Consider the following 18,164-nt stretch of genomic DNA (forward strand, 5'->3'; position numbering starts at 1 on the left):
TTAAAGTGGAAAATGCACATTGACTACTTGGTTTCAGAGCCCAGTGAAATAGGGCAGATATCTGATATTACAATTTCATAGAGATATTACAGTTTCAGAGGTGAGATTAAATGAATGCTTTATGTTACAAAGGTGGAATTTAGCATTCAGGCTTCTGACACTGAATCTAGGGGATTTTAATGTGAGAGGCACATGCAAGGAGTCACTTATATCTCGTGTTGGTTTTTGCCCTGTAGAACCAAATAGTTTTACACAGAAACCACTTGTCACAAAATATTGATATATCACTTGAAAAGAGTCTTCTGTTGATGTTTGTGCTTGGAGTTCAACATTCATCTCTTTCTCCTTTCCTTTTGCTAGTTATCTTCTCTCCCTCTTCTGATCAGATGGCTTAGGGAGCCTTTAGGTAGGTGAATATTGTTTATTTAGTGAAGCAGTTAACAGATTAAACTAGTTATGGGTACTTCTTTTTTATTTGCTAGTTATGGTTTCTTTTTGAATTGGTATAGACACATATTTTATTTCTAAGTAATAGAAGGTGAACTAATATATTTTAAGTATGTTCTTTAAAAGTAGCACAGTTGAGAATACTAAATAGCATCTTTTTATCTCTTTTCAGTAAGCCTCCTCTGAAGTGTTACTAATCACTCTGCTCTAACAGTCTTCTAAAATATCACTCACTAATCATTTGGTGGTACCTTGCAGAGAGGAGGCACAGAATATGGGATCTAGAGGAGCTTCTTTAGGACTTGAACTGAAAATGTAGTTCCTTTAAAGTGCCAGAGATTTTCATCCTTTATTTAAACACACTTCTTATTTTGTTCCCTTTCTATTGTAGGGTGGATGATGTGCCTCCTGGAATATCTCTGCTTCCTGATAATATTCTGCAGGTTCTGAGGATCCAGCTTCTACAGTGTGTTCAGAAAATGGCTGATGGGTTAGAGGAAGAACAGCAAGCCTTGTCAATTTTGCTTGTCAAGTTCTTCATTATTCTTTGCAGGTATCTGGTGCAAATAATTATCTGTTTTAAATAATTAATAGCAAACTAATAATGTATTTATTGGTTATTAATGATGTTTGTTGTTCATGTGGTTAATAGCAAACTAATAATGCATTTATTGGTTATTAATGATGTTTGTTGTTCATGTGGTTAATAGCAAACTAATAATGCATTTATTGGTTATTAATGATGTTTGTTGTTCATGTGGAGTTCTTAAGGATGAGTGCAGCTTTTGAAGTAGACTTGTAGTTTGTTATTATATTGGAAAGCCTTTTAGTATACCTACGTAGAGAGATTCAGCCAAGATTAAAGAATAAGTGCTTTAGAGTTAAGACAACGACAAGAGTTGTTACTTAAGAATTTCTTGCACTAGTATTTTCTCTATGGTCCTCACCTGTAAACATGTACATACACATTTTTATACTGTGCATTGCCATTTGAAAAATGTATTTTTCTAGTCTTTCATTTTATAATTTAACCAAAGAAAGTATAATTATTCCATAGCTTATATTTCCAGATTTATAGATGATTGGGTCTATGGTACTTAAATTTGGTGTGTATAAATAACAATTGGTAAGCTTACTAGAAATGCAGAGTTTGAGCCTTATGTATGGAAATTCAGATCTAAAAGAGCTCATGCATTCTGATTTTCACCTATTCCATGTTAATCTGCAAATAAAAATTTGAGAGCCATTGGGTTAGGAACATCATATGCTTCTTAAAATCCGTCTTCTTGTTCCTAGAGGAAAAACTTTTAGTCTTTTACCGTTAGTCTGATATTTGCTGTGAAATTATATATAGATTTTATTAAGTCGAGACAGTTTCCTTTTATTCCTAATTTGCTGAGTGTTGTTCTCAGGAAAGATTGTTGAATTTTCTCAAATGCTTTTTGTGCAGTTAAAATGCTTTTTAATTGAGATGATCATGTGGATTTTTTTCCCTTTATTCTGTTGATGAAGCATATTACATTGGTCAGGTTTCATATGTTGAACCATCCTTTCATTTCAGGAATGAATTCCACTTGGTCATGGTATGTAATCCTTTTAATATGTTGTTGAATTCTCCTTACTGGCATTTTGTTGAAGATCTTTGCATTAATGTTTATAAGGATTTTGGTCTGTAGTTTCCTCGGAATCTCTTGTCTGATTTGGTATCATGGTAATACTGGTATCATATAATGATTTATAAAGTGTTTCTTCTTCACTTTTTGGAAAGACTTTGAGAAGGATTGGCATCAGTTCTTCTTTAAATGTTTTGTAGAATTTGCCAGTGAAAATATCAGGTCTAGGGCTGCTTTGTTGAGAGAGTTTTGACTGCTGATTCAGTATCCTTATTAGTTGAAGATCTGTTCAGATTATTTATTTCATCATGATTTAGTCTTGGGAGGTTTTGTGTTTCTAGGAATTTCTCCATTTCATCTATGTTATTAAATCTGTTGTACAGTCCTTCATAATACTGTAATAATTATTTTTATTTCTTTATAATCAGTATTATATATCTTTTTATTTCTTTATAATCAGTCACGTCCAACTCTTTGTGACCCCATGGACTGTAGCCCACCAGACTCCTCCATCCATGGAATTTTCTAGGCAAGAGTACTGGGGTGGGTTACCATTTCCTTCTCCAGGGGATCTTCCTGAACCAGGGATCGAACCCAGGTCTCCCGCATTGCAGAAGCAGACGCTTTACCATCTGAGCCACTAGGGAATCCCAATTGGAGAAGGGAATGGCAAACCACTTCAGTATTCCTGCCTTGAGAACCCCATGAACAGTATGAAAAGGCAAAAAGATAGGACACTGAAAGATGAACTCCCCAGGTCATTAGGTGCCCAGTATGCTACTGGAGATCAGTGGAGAAATAGCTCCAGAAAAAACGAAGAGATGGAGCCAAAGCAAAAAAACACCCAGTTGTGGATGGGACTGGTGATGGAAACAAGGTCTGATGCTGTAAAGAGCAATATTACATAGGAACCTGGAATGTTAGGTCCATGAATCAAGGCAAATTGGAAGTGATCAAACAGGAAATGGCAAGAGTGAATGTCGACATTCCAGGAATCAGCGAGCTAAAATGGACTGGGATGGGTGAATTTAACTCAGATGACCATTATATCTACTACTGTGGGCAAGAATCCCTTAGAAGAAATGGAGTAGCCATCATGGTCAACAAAAGAGTCCGAAATGCAGTACTTGGATGCAGTCCCAAAAACGACAGAATGATCTCTCTTTGTTTCCAAGACAAACTATTCAATATCATGGAAATCCAAGAAAAGCAAGAGAGTTCTGAAAAACATCTATTTCTGCTTTATTGACTATGCCAAAGCCTTTGACTCTGGGGATCACAATAAACTGTGGAAAATTCTGAAAGAGATGGGAATACCAGACCACCTGACCTACCTCTTGAGAAATCTGAATGTAGGTCAGGAAGCAACAGTTAGAACTGGACCTGGAACAACAGACTGGTTCCAAATAGGAAAAGGAGTATGTCAAGGCTGTATATTGTCACCCTGCTTATTTAACTTATATGCAGAATACATCATGAGAAACGCTGGGCTGGATGAAGCACAAGCTGGAATCAAGATTGCTGGGAGAAATCTCAATAACCTCAGATATGCAGATGACACCACCCTTATGGCAGAAAGTGAAGAGGAACTCAAAAGCCTCTTGATGAAAGTGAAAGAGGAGAGTGAAAAAGTTGGCTTAAAGCTCAACATTCAGAAAACGAAGATCATGGCATCTGGTCCCATCACTTCATGACAAATAGATGGGGAAACAGTGGAAACAGTGTCAGACTTTATTTTTTTGGGCTCCAAAATCACTACAGTTGGAAGAAAAGTTATGACCAACCTAAACAGCATATTAAAAAGCAGACACCTTACTTTGTCAACAAAGGTCTGTCTAGTCAAGGTTACGGTTTTTCCAGTAGTCATGTATGGATGTGAGAATTGGAGTATAAAAAAACCTGAAAGCCGAAGAATTGATGCTTTTGAACTGTGGTGTTGGAGAAAACTCTTGAGAGTCCCTCGGACAGCAAGGAGATCCAACCTGTCCATCCTAAGGGAAATCAGTCCTGAATGTTCATTGGACAGACTGATGTTGAAGCTGAAACTGCAATAGTTTGGCCACCTGATGCGAAGAGCTGGCTCATTTGAAAAGACCCTGATGCTGGGAAAGATTGAAGGCAATAAGAGAAGGGGACGACAGAAGATGAGATGGTTGGATGGCATCACTGATTCAATGGTTATGAGTTTGAGTAAACTCTGGGAGTTGATGGTGGACAGAAATGCCTGGCAGGCTGCAATCCATGGGGTCGCAAAGAGTCAGACACTACTGAGCGACTTAACTGAATTGAACCGAATCAGGAGTAATGTCCACACTTTCTTTTCATAATTTGTCTTTTTTTTTTTCTTTGTCTGTCTTGCTAAAGGTTTGTTAATTTTGTTGATATCTTTAAAGAACTAATTTTTGTTTCATTAATTTTCTTTGTTTTTAAGAATTTTTTGGTCTCTGCTCCGGTCTTTATTATTTCCTCTTTCTGCTAGCTTTGGGTTTAGTTTGTTCTCTCTTCTTGATTCCTTAAGTTAGGCAATTGAGTAGTTGGTTTCTTTTCTTTAGTGTAAGCACTTAATACCTATAACATTTTCCCTTTGCACCACTTTCAATACCTCTCATAGGTTTTCATAAGTCATATTTTTCTTTTCCTTTATCTCAGGTATTTTCTAATTTCCCTCTTGATTTCTTCTTCGATCCATTGATTGTTTAAAAGTCTTTTGGTTAATTTCCACAGTTTTGAGAATTTTTCAGTTTTCATTTTGATTTTAGCTTCATCCTGTTGTGGTTAGAGAAGATGCTTTGTATGGTATCTGCCATTTTAAATCTGTTGAGACTTAATTTGTAACCTAACATAGTGTCTATCCTGTAAAATGTTCCAAGTGCACTTGTGAAGAATGTTCTATTGTTATTAGCTAGAGTGATCTGTGTATGTTTGTTAGATCTGTGGTTTACTGTGTTAATTAAATCCTGTTTCTTTACTTATCTTTTGTCTAGTTGGTTTTATTCATTATTGTGGAGGAGATATTGAATTCTCCAGCTATTATGGGAGAAATATATTTCTTCAGTTCTGTCAGTATTTGCTTCATATATTTTGATGGCCTGTCATTAGATATGTAAATATTTATAATTGTTGTATCTTCTTGCTAGTATTATACCTTTGTTATATTGCCTGTGCCTGCATGCTACGTGGTGTCTGACTCTTTGTGACTCTCTGAACTGTAGCCCACCAGGCTTCTCTGTCCATGACGTTTTCCAGGCAAGAATACTGAAGCAGGTTGCCATTTCCTTTTCCAGGAAATCTTTCCGACTCAGGGATCAAACCCACGTCCCCTGTGTTTCCTGCATTGCAGGAGGATTCTTTACTCACTGAGCCAGCAGGGAAGCCCCTTGTTACATATATAATGTTATATATATCTTTATTATATTAAGCTTTTTAAAGTATATAATGTCCTTGTCTCTTGTAACTTTTTTTTGACTTAAAGCATGTTGTATCTGATATTCATATGACAACCTCTGCTCTCTTTGAGTTATTCTTTGCATGGAGTATCTTTTTCTCTGCTTTCATTTTCAACCTGTTTGTTTCCTTGGACCTCAAGTAGGTAATATATAGTTGGATCATGTGTTTGTGTCAGTTCTGCCAATCTTTGTCTGGAAACTTTAATCCATTTACATTGAAAGTAACATTTCTGTTATTGTGCTATTTGTTTACTTTATGCCTTAAAACAAGATTTTGTGCCTTATTTCTTAATTACTGTCTTCCATGACATTTTGTATCAAATGTTTAAATTCCTTTGTCATATTCTATTGTATATTCAGTTCAGTTGCTCAGTGGTGTCTGACTCTTTACAACCCCATGAACCATAGCAGGCCAGGCCTCCCTATCCATCACCGACTCCCGGAGTTTACCCAAACTCATGTCCATTACCCAAACTCATGTCCATTAAGTTGGTGATGCCATCCAACCATCTCATCCTCTGTCGTCCCCTTCTCCTGCCTTCAGTCTTTCCCAACATTAGGGTCTTTTCAAATGAGTCAGCTCTTCCCATCAGGTGGCCAAAATTTTGGCGTTTCAGCTTCAACATCAGTCTTTCCAATGAACAACTAGGACTGATTTCCTTTAGGATGGACTGATTGGATCTCCTTGCAGTCCAAGGGACTCTCAAGAGTCTTCTCCAACACCACAGTTCAAAAGCATCAATTCTTCAGCGCTCAGTTTTCTTTATAGTCTAACTCTCACATCCATACATGACTGCTGGAAAAGCCATAACCTACTAGACAGACCTTTGTTGACAAAGTAATGTCTCTGCTTTTTAATATGCTGTCTAGGTTGGTCATAACTTTCCTTCCAAGGAATAAGTATCTTTTAATCTCATGGTTGCAATTACCATCTGCAGTGATTTTAGAGCCCAAAAAATAAAGTCAGCCACTGTTTCCACTGTTTCCCCATCTATTTGCCAGGAAGTGATGGGACCGGATGCCACTATCTTAGTTTTCTGAATGTTGAGCTTTAAGCCAACTTTTTCACTCTCCTTTTTAACTTTCATCAAGAGGCTCTCTAGTTCTTCTACACTTTCTGCCATAAGGGTGGTGTCATCTGCATATCTGAGTTTATTGATATTTCTCCTGGCATATTCAATAGATATTTTCTTTTTGATCACCATTGGTATTACATTTAACATTCTAAAGTTATCACACTCTAATTTGAATTTATACCACTCTAACATCAATAACATATAGAAACTCTGCTCTTTTATGGCTTTCTCCCTACTCCTTTTGGTTTTGGTATCACAAAATTACATTTATACATTGTTTTCCCCAAAGCATAAGCTAGTAATTATTTTAAATGTGTTAGTCTTGTAAATTATATAAAAATAAAATTTGGAGTTACAAACCAAAGTTACAGTAATACTAGGTTTTACATGAACAGTATTTTTTTTCTTTAAATATGACCTCTTAAAATATATAAAAACAAAGAATGCAATTACAAATCATTGTTACAATAATACTCTCTTTTATAATTGCCCACATATTTACCTTCATTAATATCTTTATTTTTTCATACAACTTTGAGTTGCTGTGTAGTGTCCTTAATTTTCACCTTGCAGGACACTGTTGAGCATTTTTTGCATGGTTGACCTAGTTGGCACAGACTCCATTACCTTTTATTTTCTAGAAATGTCTTTGTTTCTCCCTCACTTTTGAAGCAGTTTGTCAGATATTGGATTGTTGGTTGATAGTTTTTTCTTTTAGCATTTTGAATATATTCTCTCACTGTCTTCTGGCCTAAGTTTGTTATTAGAAATCTGCTGATAATTGTATTGAGGATATCTTATATGTGATGAATTACTTCTCTCTTCCTGCTTTAAAGATTCTCTCTATGTCTTTTGAGAATTTGATGATAACTTTGTGTGTCTCAGTGTGGGTGTCTGTGAGTTCACCTTATTTGGAGTTTATTAAGCTTCTTGGCTGTTTATTTTCATGTCTTTCATCAAATTGGGAATGTTTTCACCCACTGTTTCTTCAAGTATTCTCTGTTCCCCCTTTTCTTTCTCTTCTTTTTATGCAAATATTTTTATTTCTGTTATTTAGACTTGTTAGTTTCCAGTGTGCTGTCTTCAGGTTCCCTGGTTCTTTCTTCTGCCTCTTCAAATCTGTTCTTGGATTCCTCTAGTATATTTTTCATTGTAATGATTGTACTTTTCAGCACCAGAATTTCTTTTGGCTTCTTTTTAGTTTTTTAAATCTCTTTATTGATATTTCCATTTTGTTTACACATTAACTTCTTGACTTTCTCCACACCTACCTTGAATACTTCGAGTGTCTTGAAGACAGTTAATTTGAAGTTTTTGTCCAATAAGTCTTTTTCACGAAGTTTCTGTTGATTTCTTTTTTTCTCTTGACTGGGCCATAGTTCCCTAGTTCTTTGTATACCTTCTGATTTTCTTGTTAATTGAATGCAGGACATTGAATCTAATAACATAATGCTGAAAATCAGATTTACCTCCTTTCCAGTGATTTACTGCTTTTTGTTGTTACTTTTGTTTATTGCTTTTATAATATTTTTTTATTACAGATTGTCTTTGTGCTGAGAATCAACCTGAGTTGTAAACCTGAGGTCTGCTCAAATCTATTATGATCTTCCCTCAGCATGTGTGGTCACTCTCTAATTTTCCCCATTTATGCCATCATTTTTGAATATCCTGGTCTTTAATATCTGTCTCCCAAAAGGGGAAAAAAATTAAAAAGATGAAGGTGGAAAGGGAAACGACCCATTAAATCCTGTGAAAATTATGTTGCCCATAGAGGGAAGAGTAATAGCTGTGGGGGTAGGTGCAGTAGCAGTGGCTGCCTGTCTGTTTCTGTGCACCTTTATAATCAGATGCAGCAGGTGGTGATCAGAGCACAGATCTCCAATATTTGGAGGACAGGGTCCTTTTTGCCTATAATGGTTCCTGTAAGCTTGCTTCCAAGCTGCTTCTGGAACATATGCACAGCTGTTTACCACATGTCTGGGATGGGGATTGGTAGCTGCTGCTGTGCTTATAGCTGAAATTTAAATTAATGTCCATAATGTAGGACATTAATTGCAATTTACCATCCAAATCTTCATCTGGAAGTTGCCAGCCTTCATTAGAGGCTCAAGGTTTCCAAAATACTTACATCAAACTGATTTTGACAGTGTATGTGTTTCTAGGTGGGGAGACAGATTCCTTGTGCTTCCTACTTGGCTGTCTTCCCAGAATCCTCCACAGGGGCTTTGAATGTTACCTCTGCCTTTACTCTCTGCTTTCTCAAAGATGTCCTGCCATTCTGACTTCTTAAGAAGTCTATTAATTCAGTTAATTTTTCCTGTTCTTTTAGCATCTACTGAATTTTAAGATACAGAGTATTTTTCAAGGTCACAATGTCTCAGAACTTAATAGAGTTTTTTGTCTTAATAGAATTTTTTTTTAATATGTAAAGAAAAACACTGGCGAGGTTAGGTAGAGTGCACTTTAGCATTTTATGTGCCATGGAAAAAAAAATGCAAGTTTTAGTTGCTCAGTTGTGTCTGACTCTTTTTGACCCTCTGGGCTGTAGCCCACCAGGCTCCTCTGTCCATGGAATTGTCCAGGCAAGAATACTGGAGTGGGTAGCCATTCCCTTGTCCAGCGGCTCTTCCCGACTCAGGGATTGAACCTGGGTCTCCTGCATTGCAGGTGGATTCTTTACCAGCTGAGCCACCAGGGAAGCCCTTTATGTGCTATACCTCCATCTTGTTAAAAATGGAATAAAAATGAGGGTCAGATTTTAACTGAATGCCATGCCCTTGTTAATCCATTGCTTTTACACAAGGCATGTACTCTGCTCTCTTGGAGTATGTATAGATATCCACCCTTCTCTCAGGCGTTTTAATACAATTGAAGAGATATATTATGAGTCTAAAGAAAGTGAAAGAAAGTGAAGTCGCTCAGTCATGTCCGACTCTTTGCGACCCCATGGACTGTAGCCTACCAGGGCTCCTCCATTGATGGGATTTTTCAGGCAAGAATACTGGAGTGGGTTGCCATTTCCTTCTCCAGGAGATCTTCTGACCCAGGGATTGAACCCAGGCCTCCTGCAATGTAGGCAGACACTTTACCATCTGAGCCACGAGGGATGAGTCCAAAAGGGGAACCCAATTTCAGAAAGCAAGATGATAACTGTAAAACTACACAAAATGTCTTATAAAGGCAATGATATGTAAAAAACCAAGCCAAGAATCTACAGAAGAAAATAGCAACTAATCTGGAAAGAAATAATGTACAATGTATGTATTTGCTAATGTTTGAGTTGTAAGAACATTAATGGCTTTTACTCTACTTTGTGATATTTGTGATTTTTCCAATTTTTCACAATAAGCAAATGCTAATTAACATGTATTTCTTATTCTCTGTTTATAGTAGTTAAATAGTGCTTGAGGTGTGTTTTGCATTCTCAGTGGGAAAGCAATTATATAATCAAATTGATTTTAAGTTTTAATGAATGTTATTTGTACTTCATTTGCCAACAAGTGTTCTGAAAATCAGTCTGAATATATGAGCATGCATTTTTCTCACCATTCATATGCAATAAATATATGGCTATTCTTTTTTTTTCTCTCACAGAAATCTATCTAATGTAGAAGAAATTGGGACCTGCTCATATATCAACCATGTTATCACTATGACAACACTCTATATTCAGCAAGTAGGTGTGAATTAATATATTCCTTTTTGTTGCTTTACTGAGAGTAATTAGCTTTTAGAGGAGGTATTAATTGAGAAGATCATTAAATTATCATTGGTACATTATTGCAGGCATCTTATGCATATTATCTAAAAGTAGAAAAACAGTATTAATACATTTTGTTATTTTAATTTAAAAATTGAAACATTTTGTAAGTGGCTTTTTAAAATGGCACAGTTTGTCATTTTATGTTTTTATTATTTATTCATCAAATAGCCCTCTTACTGAAAGCATCTTCATTTTTGGAAAAATGTTTGGCTGACAATTTGAAACCTTTCCTAGGAAATATTTAAAATTTGAGTGGTTATATGTAGTCCATATGATTAACTGACCTTCTGCAGATTCAAGTGGAACTTAGACTTATTTGAATAAAAATTATCTGTTATTATTAGATAAATGAAACACAGTTATCTCTTAATGATATTGCACAGTATGTCATATGGCTTAATATTTTTAAGTGAATATAATTTTATATTTAAATTCTCAGTTAAAAAGCAAAAAAAAAGAGAAGGAATTGGCAGATCAGACATCTATTGAAGAATTTGTGATCCATGCATTGGCATTTTGCGAAAGTTTATATGATCCATATCGGAATTGGAGGCAACGAATTTCAGGGTATGTTTTATAAATCATAGTGTTCATTTGCACACTTAATGTCCTAGCAAATGTAATTCTTCAAAGCAGGTCTCGTTCTCTGTGAAAGCAACTGGTAAGTTGTGTTTGAGGCTCCATCTCTATCTCTGAAATAGGGAAGTACATTGGAGGTAATGAATTAGTGGTAAATGCCACTTCTGGATAATTAATTTACTCTGATCTTTTATTTTGTAATGCAATTGAATGCTAATAATCTGATGGTAAAAAATCTCAGAGCACGGTAGCATCAAGTAGAGTATACATATTTTTCAAGGAAATTTCTCTTTTTATAAAAGCATATTTCATAATTTGTAAATGAATTTTAATAATGTTTTATGTATTAATGTTTATTTTAAATTGTGGACCTTGTGTCAGCCAAGGTCTAGTTAGGAAAACAGAAACCAGTACTTTAAAAGAGAGAATATAGCAAAAGGAAAATTTTAAGTAGGTATTAGTGAAGTCGCTCAGTCATGTCCAACTCTTTGCGACCCCATGGACTGTAGCCTGCCAGGCTTCTCAGTCCATGGGATTTTCCAGGGAAGAGCACTGGAGTGGGTTGCCATTTCCTTCTCCAGGGGATTTTCCTGGCCCAGGGATCGAACCCAGGTCTCCCGCATTGTAGGCAGACGCTTTACCCTCTGAGCCACCAGGGAAGCCAGGTATTAGAGGATTCAAAAAGCAAAAGGGGGGACACTAGTGTAATATAGAAATAGTGGCTTTATTTTTAAACTTTACATAACTGTATTAGTTTTGCCAAATATCAAAATGAATCCACCACAGGTATACATGTGTTCCCCATCCCAATTGAAAAAAAAAAAAAAAAGAAATAGTGGCTTTAAGAAGCAGCTACTTCCCTGGGGCTGTGGGAACAAAGGGAAGAGTTTGGAGTTATCAGGAACTAGAAGTTTCAGAGAAGGGGTCCTGCAGTTCCTGGGTGTGAGATTTCTGGGGAAAGAGCCCTAAGCCAGTGCTGATATCACTGAGCAGCCATGAAGAGCTGGTTCTGGGATTGCTGAAAATAAGCTGAAGACAGAAACCAACTGTGAATGCCATAGTTAAGAACTGTTGGCTGGTGAAAAAAAGAAAAGCAATAAAGAATCATTCCCCTTTCAACCATTCAGTCTTCCAGTCTCCATTTAGTACCAAGTGTTGATGAAACCAAGACTAAGGTACCTGGAGAAAAAGATATATAGTTTGTAGCATGCCTATGCAGCATCACAAAGCAGATGAAATGTGGAATGATGGATTGGTAGCTTAGCAACAAAGGCATAATTACCAGTACACAGCTCAAAGAGTATAAGAAACTCAGATGACTTTCTTATCTTTGGGAAAAGAATAGGTATATTGTCACCTACAGTCAGATCACTTTTTTCAGTCGCCCTGTCTGCTGTACTTGCAATCTGAAGATGTTTTATATTCAATGTAATTTGTCTTATTTATAAGCAATTCCTACTTCCTACAACATTTCATTAACTAGAATGTTTTAATTTTTTTTAAATGGGACTTTCAGGATTTCCAGGGTATGATACCCTCACTTTGAATAGCCACCATTGAATAGTGCTTAAGAATTAATAACTGAGAGAACATGTATATAGACTATGTGGTAGTACTTTGTATGTTCTATATAGTAATATTTTATTGAAATAACACATCTTTTAGCTAAAGCAAGAAGAGTCTAATAGAAATAATAGGAACAAATATTCCAGCTATTAAATATAACTGGCTTCCCAGGTAACTCAGTGGTAAAGAATCCACTTGCCAATTCAGGAGATGCAAGAGACACTGGTTCCATCCCCTGGGTCAGGGAGATCCCCTGGAGGAGGAAGTGGCAACCCATTCCAATATTCTTGCCTGGAAAATTCCATAGACAGAGGAGCCTGGCAGGCTATAGTTTATGGGGTTGCAGAGTCAGAAATGACTGAATGACTTATCACTGCCATTAAATATAATGATCCTATCCACTTATACATTTGCTTTCCTTTATATGTTGAAATAAGTTGTCTTTAGTCATAAACCATGGAGGAAGAAAGGAATTCATAAGTCTGTACCAGTGATTGATTGATAAAGATTGGGAGAGAGAGAAAAATAAGGGAGTAGAGAGGGCTCTTGCTTCCATTAGAAGGTCAAATGACAATTAGGAATGTACAGGGGATGCTGATGTTTGAAAAGAATCAACATTTTGGACACATTATAGGAAAGTTAGGAATCCAAATCTACAGTGGTGAAAGTTTGGTAAGGAACATGGGTTTTGCATAGTTTTAAAATGTTTCTCTACAGAATTACTTTCTTGTTGGAAAGGATAAATTAGTAATTATTTTGTACAATACTGGATAGTACATTGACTGGATAATCAAAATTAACATCATCATTCAGAAACAGGTGGACACCCTGTGCCTACAACTGTGATACTCTAAGAAGGACCCATCGTTGCATGTATAATATTCCAGCTAAGAATGCATAATCTGAATCTTAATTGTATGGAAACATCAAGCAAACTCCAAAGGGACAACATTTTAGTGAATAAAAGGAAGAGTTAGGAGACAGCGTTCTTTAAAAGTATCATAGAGAAAAGCTGTAGAAATGCTTCAGATTAAAGAAGGTAAAAGAGGTGTGACTGCCAAATGCAATGCCTGACCCTGGATAGGAAACTGTACTTAGGGACGAGAAGGTGGGAATGCTTTAGAACACTGTTAGGTCAGTTGACATATTGGATTATAATAGTAGTTTTGATAAATGTATAACGTTAATGCTAAGTGTATTGAGATTTATAACAGTACTGTAATATTATATATGACAGTATCCCTATTCCTAGGAATTATTCACTATCAAGTATTTAGAGGTAAAAGGGCATAATATTCATAATTTCCCTTAAATGTTCTGAAAAATTATAGGTCTCAATATGTGTACATATATAAATACACATCGGAGAAGGCAATGGCACCCCACTCCAGTACTCTTGCCTGGAAAATCCCATGGATGCAGGAGTCTGGTAGGCTGTGGTCCATGGGGTCGCTAAGAGTTGGACACGACTGAGTGACTTCACTTTCACTTTTCACTTTCATGCATTGGAGAAGGAAATGGCAACCCACTCCAGTGTTCTTGCCTGGAAAATCCCAGGGGCAGGGGAGCCTGGTGGGCTGCCGTCTGTGGGGTCGCACAGAGTCAGACACGACTGAAGCGACTTAGCAGCAGCAGCGTAAATACACACATATATAAATATATGTGCATATATATTTTGGGGGAAGAGTAAGCAAATTATAAAGCATTTAGGATAAAATTTTAAACAATGACCCTGAGTAAGCGCTTCTTGAAGTTCTTTATACTGTTTTTATTCTGGCAGCTTTTGCCAGAGTTTAAATTTATTTCCGGATAAAAAGTTTAAAAATTGAGAATAAAAAACTTATGTTCTAGGTATGATGGGAACACAAAAAAAGCATAGAAAAATTGACCAGGGGACATAAACTTTAGAAAACTGAGATGCAAACAAACATTTTGCATCCCTCTCAGCAACCTGTTACTATGTATTGGCATCAGCTAGGTGCTAAATGCTTGGCCAGATACCAGTTAATAATGGAGCAACCAAATATACTATGTTTTAAAAATGGTACATTATGAGTTGTTCTGTTTCAACCTATTGAAAGCATGCAGTGTAAATTACTTATGCTCTGATACCTGTTATGATATAATTGTTTTCTCCTCTTTTAATTCAGCTTATTAAATTTTACCACAAGTATAATGGAAATTATTTATGTTCGTATGTCACATCTAATACAGGGCCTTTAGAATGAGTCATTAATCACAGATCACAAGAGTATATTTTTATTGTGTTAATCAAATGAGAATCTTTATTGTTGTTTGCAGTACAGGATCTTTGGATAAGATATATATTCTATTAGTTAATATCATAATTAATAATGTGCAAAATGTAAATAATATTGTGGAAAAGCCTAACTGAAGCTAAATCAGATTTCATCCTTTTAAAATTAATTTTTCTACAACATGACTGAATTTTTATTTTTTTTATAGTATGACTCAGTTTTTTATTTGAAACTAGTAATATTTGTATTGTTTAAAGACATGCACTAAAAACCCTGGTAAGGTCTTAATTAAACAGGAAGATCCAGTGATGTTCCAAGATGTTATGTTTGTAAATACAGAAGTATGATAATTCCTAAGCCCTCTGGAAAATGGAAATAGGCATAGATTTGGAAAACAGTGCAGTAACAAATGGTGTCTGATATGATTTCTAGTGAATCTCGATATTAGAGCTGAATCTTAGAACTTTTTATTCGATTAGTACTGAGTCCTATCCTGTTTGTCTTATTCTCTGGTCAGTTGGCTTTTCTTTCTTTACAGTTAAAAGGAAAATAATTTCAATAACATAATGGAGTATTGTTCAGATTGTTAAGAAGAAGGCAGCTTAATGTAGTGCTTTATCAGTAATTCATATTTAAATATATGGAATTTCTTTGTAGTTGTCCTCCAAATATTTTCTATTTTGTTGGCTCTAACAATGTTAAAAGCGTGTTCAGGGAATGAGAAAAAAAGTATATGTATATTTTTCTAATTTTTCAATAAGCCACCAGTTGCTGATGTATCATCATAACAATAACCTTTGTTCCCTAAACCCCACATCCACCATGCCCATCTAAGATACACTTATTTTGTGTTGAATTAAAATGTTTTTGGTAAAAGCACATGCTGTTTGTGTTGGTCTTACCAAAGTCAGTAGAAATATTTCAGCCATCAAAACTACTGGAATTGTGATTAAAAACAAAAGTATGGAGAAGGAAATGGCAACCCACTCCAGTATTCTTGCCTGGAAAAGTCCATGGACAGAGGAGCCTGGCTGGCTGCAGTCCATGGGGTTACATGACTGAGCATGTGTGCATGAGGGTAGAGGGTCACGGGTTGGTAGCAATAAACTGGTAGAACTAAAAAAAAAAAAAAAAAAAAGTAATTCCAGCCCTCTAGATCAGTATCCTTCATTGTGAAGGAAGCGAGTAGTATGGAGTCTGTGTGTCCAGATAAAATTTCAGAAAGTGGCACAAAATAGCTTGATTTTAGTCGTGCTGTATAAACTACTGCCTTAGGTGTCAACTGGAAAAGGTCAGTTTTCATTCCAATCCCAAAGAAAGGCAATGCCGAAGAATGCTCAAACTACCGCACAATTGCACTCATCTCACACGCTAGTAAAGTAATGCTCAAAATTCTCCAAGCCAGGCTTCAGCAATATGTGAACCGTGAACTTTCTGATGTTCAAGCTGGTTTTAGAAAAGGCAGAGGAACCAGAGATCAAATTGCCAACATTTCCACTGGATCATAGAAAAAGCAAGAGAGTTCCAGAAAAACATCTATTTCTGCTTTATTGACTATGCCAAAGCCTTTGACTGTGTGGATCACAGTAAACTGTGGAAAATTCTGAAAGAGATGGGAATACCAGACCACCTGACCTACCTCTTGAGAAATCTGTTATGCAGGTCAGGAAGCAACAGTTAGAACTGGACATGGACCAACAGACTGGTTCCAAATAGGAAAAGGAGTACGTCAAGGCTGTATATTGTCACCCTGTTTATTTGACTTATATGCAGAGTACATCATGAGAAACACTGGACTGGAAGAAACACAAGCTGGAATCAAGATTGCTGGGAGAAATCTCAATACCCTCAGATATGCAGATGACACCACCCTTATGGCAGAAAGTGAAGAGGAACTAAAGAGCCTCTTGATGAAAGTGAAAGTGGAGAGTGAAAAAGTTGGCTTAAAGCTCAACATTCAGAAAACGAAGATCATGGCATCCAGTCCCACCACTTCATGGGAAATAGATGGGGAAACAGTGGGAACAGTGGCTGACTTTATTTTTCTGGGCTCCAAAATCACTGCAGATGGTGACTGCAGCCATGAAATTCAAAGACACTTACTCCTTGGAAGGAAAGTTATGACCAACCTGGATAGCATATTCAAAAGCAGAGACATTACTTTGCCAACAAAGGTCTGTCTAGTCAAGGCTATGGTTTTTCCAGTGGTCATGTATGGATGTGAGAGTTGGACTGTGAAGAAGGCTGAGCGCCAAAGAATTGATGCTTTTGAACTGTGGTGTTGGAGAAGACTCTTGCGAGTCCCTTGGACTGCAAGGAGATCCAACCATTCCATTCTGAAGGAGATCAGCCCTGGGATTTCTTTGGAAGGAATGATGCTAAAGCTGAAACTCCAGTACTTTGGCCACCTCATGCGAAGAGTTGACTCATTGGAAAAGACTCTGATGCTGGGAGGGATTGGGGGCAGGAGGAGAAGGGGACGACAGAGGATGAGAGGGCTGGATGGCATCACTGACTCAATGGACGTGAGTCTGAGTGAACTCCGGGAGTTGGTGATGGACAGGGAGGCCTGGCGTGCTATGATTCATAGGGTCGCCAAGAGTCGGACGCAACTGAGCGACTGATCTGATCTGATCTGATTGACTAAATTCTTTTACAGATTGGAAATTTTAAAAGGCTAGTTCCTTTTTCTATTTCCAGTTGTTATAAGACTTTTAATGTGGCTGCTATGTTTCACCAGTAACTGTTGTAAATTTTTTTGCACAATTCAAAAGAAAAAATCCTTTCAGTTGGTGAGCATTTAAATTATTGGCTAGACTTCCCTTTCAAGCTTATTCCAATTCTGGTGGTGTATTTTTAATATACAAATGAAAAGCAAAATATTGTTTATCATTGTTTTTGCAATTGTGCCTTCTCCGTTTGCCCATGTTGTAATATGCCATTAACTTCTTTTTAATGGTAGACGAATCTTTAGTACTGTGGAAAAGAGCAGACAGAAATATAAACCAGCTTCTCTCACAGTGGAGTTCGTCCCTTTCTTTTATCGTAAGTAACAGCTCTAATTTCTCTTGCTTTGATTCTGATGTTACTCTGATCATTCCTTATTCTTATTCTGATTCTGACCTTGTTTCAGCTTGTGTATTTGTAAGATAAAGATCTAAGAACCTGTTACTAGAGAAGTTGATTGTTATTTTGCTGTCATTATTCCTCTTGGTTTTATTTAATTTACTGTTCTCTAAGTGTTTTGAGAAGAGCTGAATGTTTTAAAGACAATAGTATATTTTGGAACTTCAGAACTTTTACTGAAAATAATCTTGAGAGAATTGGTTCCTATTTGTATGATCTATATGGACTCTAGTTTTCTTTCTTTAAAAAAATGATTATGCTGTATTTCAAGAATATAGAACATTTTGCAG

The 18,164-nt window shown here is 36.4% G+C and overlaps 1 protein-coding gene across 11 annotated transcripts in view; it reads left to right on the forward strand.

Moving 5' to 3' along the window:
• NBEAL1 (neurobeachin like 1) overlaps nucleotides 1-18,164 on the forward strand; it is a 163,042-nt gene that overhangs the window by 25,564 nt on the left and 119,314 nt on the right. For 10 of the 11 annotated variants that reach the window (XM_055573157.1, XM_055573156.1, XM_055573160.1 and 7 more), the window contains 4 exons: nucleotides 839-1,000; nucleotides 10,177-10,258; nucleotides 10,785-10,912; nucleotides 17,711-17,793. In XM_055573157.1, the coding sequence (XP_055429132.1) occupies nucleotides 839-1,000; nucleotides 10,177-10,258; nucleotides 10,785-10,912; nucleotides 17,711-17,793 (455 nt within the window). Of the gene's footprint in view, nucleotides 1-838; nucleotides 1,001-10,176; nucleotides 10,259-10,784; nucleotides 10,913-17,710; nucleotides 17,794-18,164 lie in introns of those variants that run through there. The other variant, XM_055573163.1, reaches the window with a different exon arrangement.

Source organism: Bubalus kerabau, chromosome 3, assembly GCF_029407905.1.
Source record: "Bubalus kerabau isolate K-KA32 ecotype Philippines breed swamp buffalo chromosome 3, PCC_UOA_SB_1v2, whole genome shotgun sequence".
Lineage (NCBI taxonomy): Eukaryota > Metazoa > Chordata > Mammalia > Artiodactyla > Bovidae > Bubalus > Bubalus kerabau.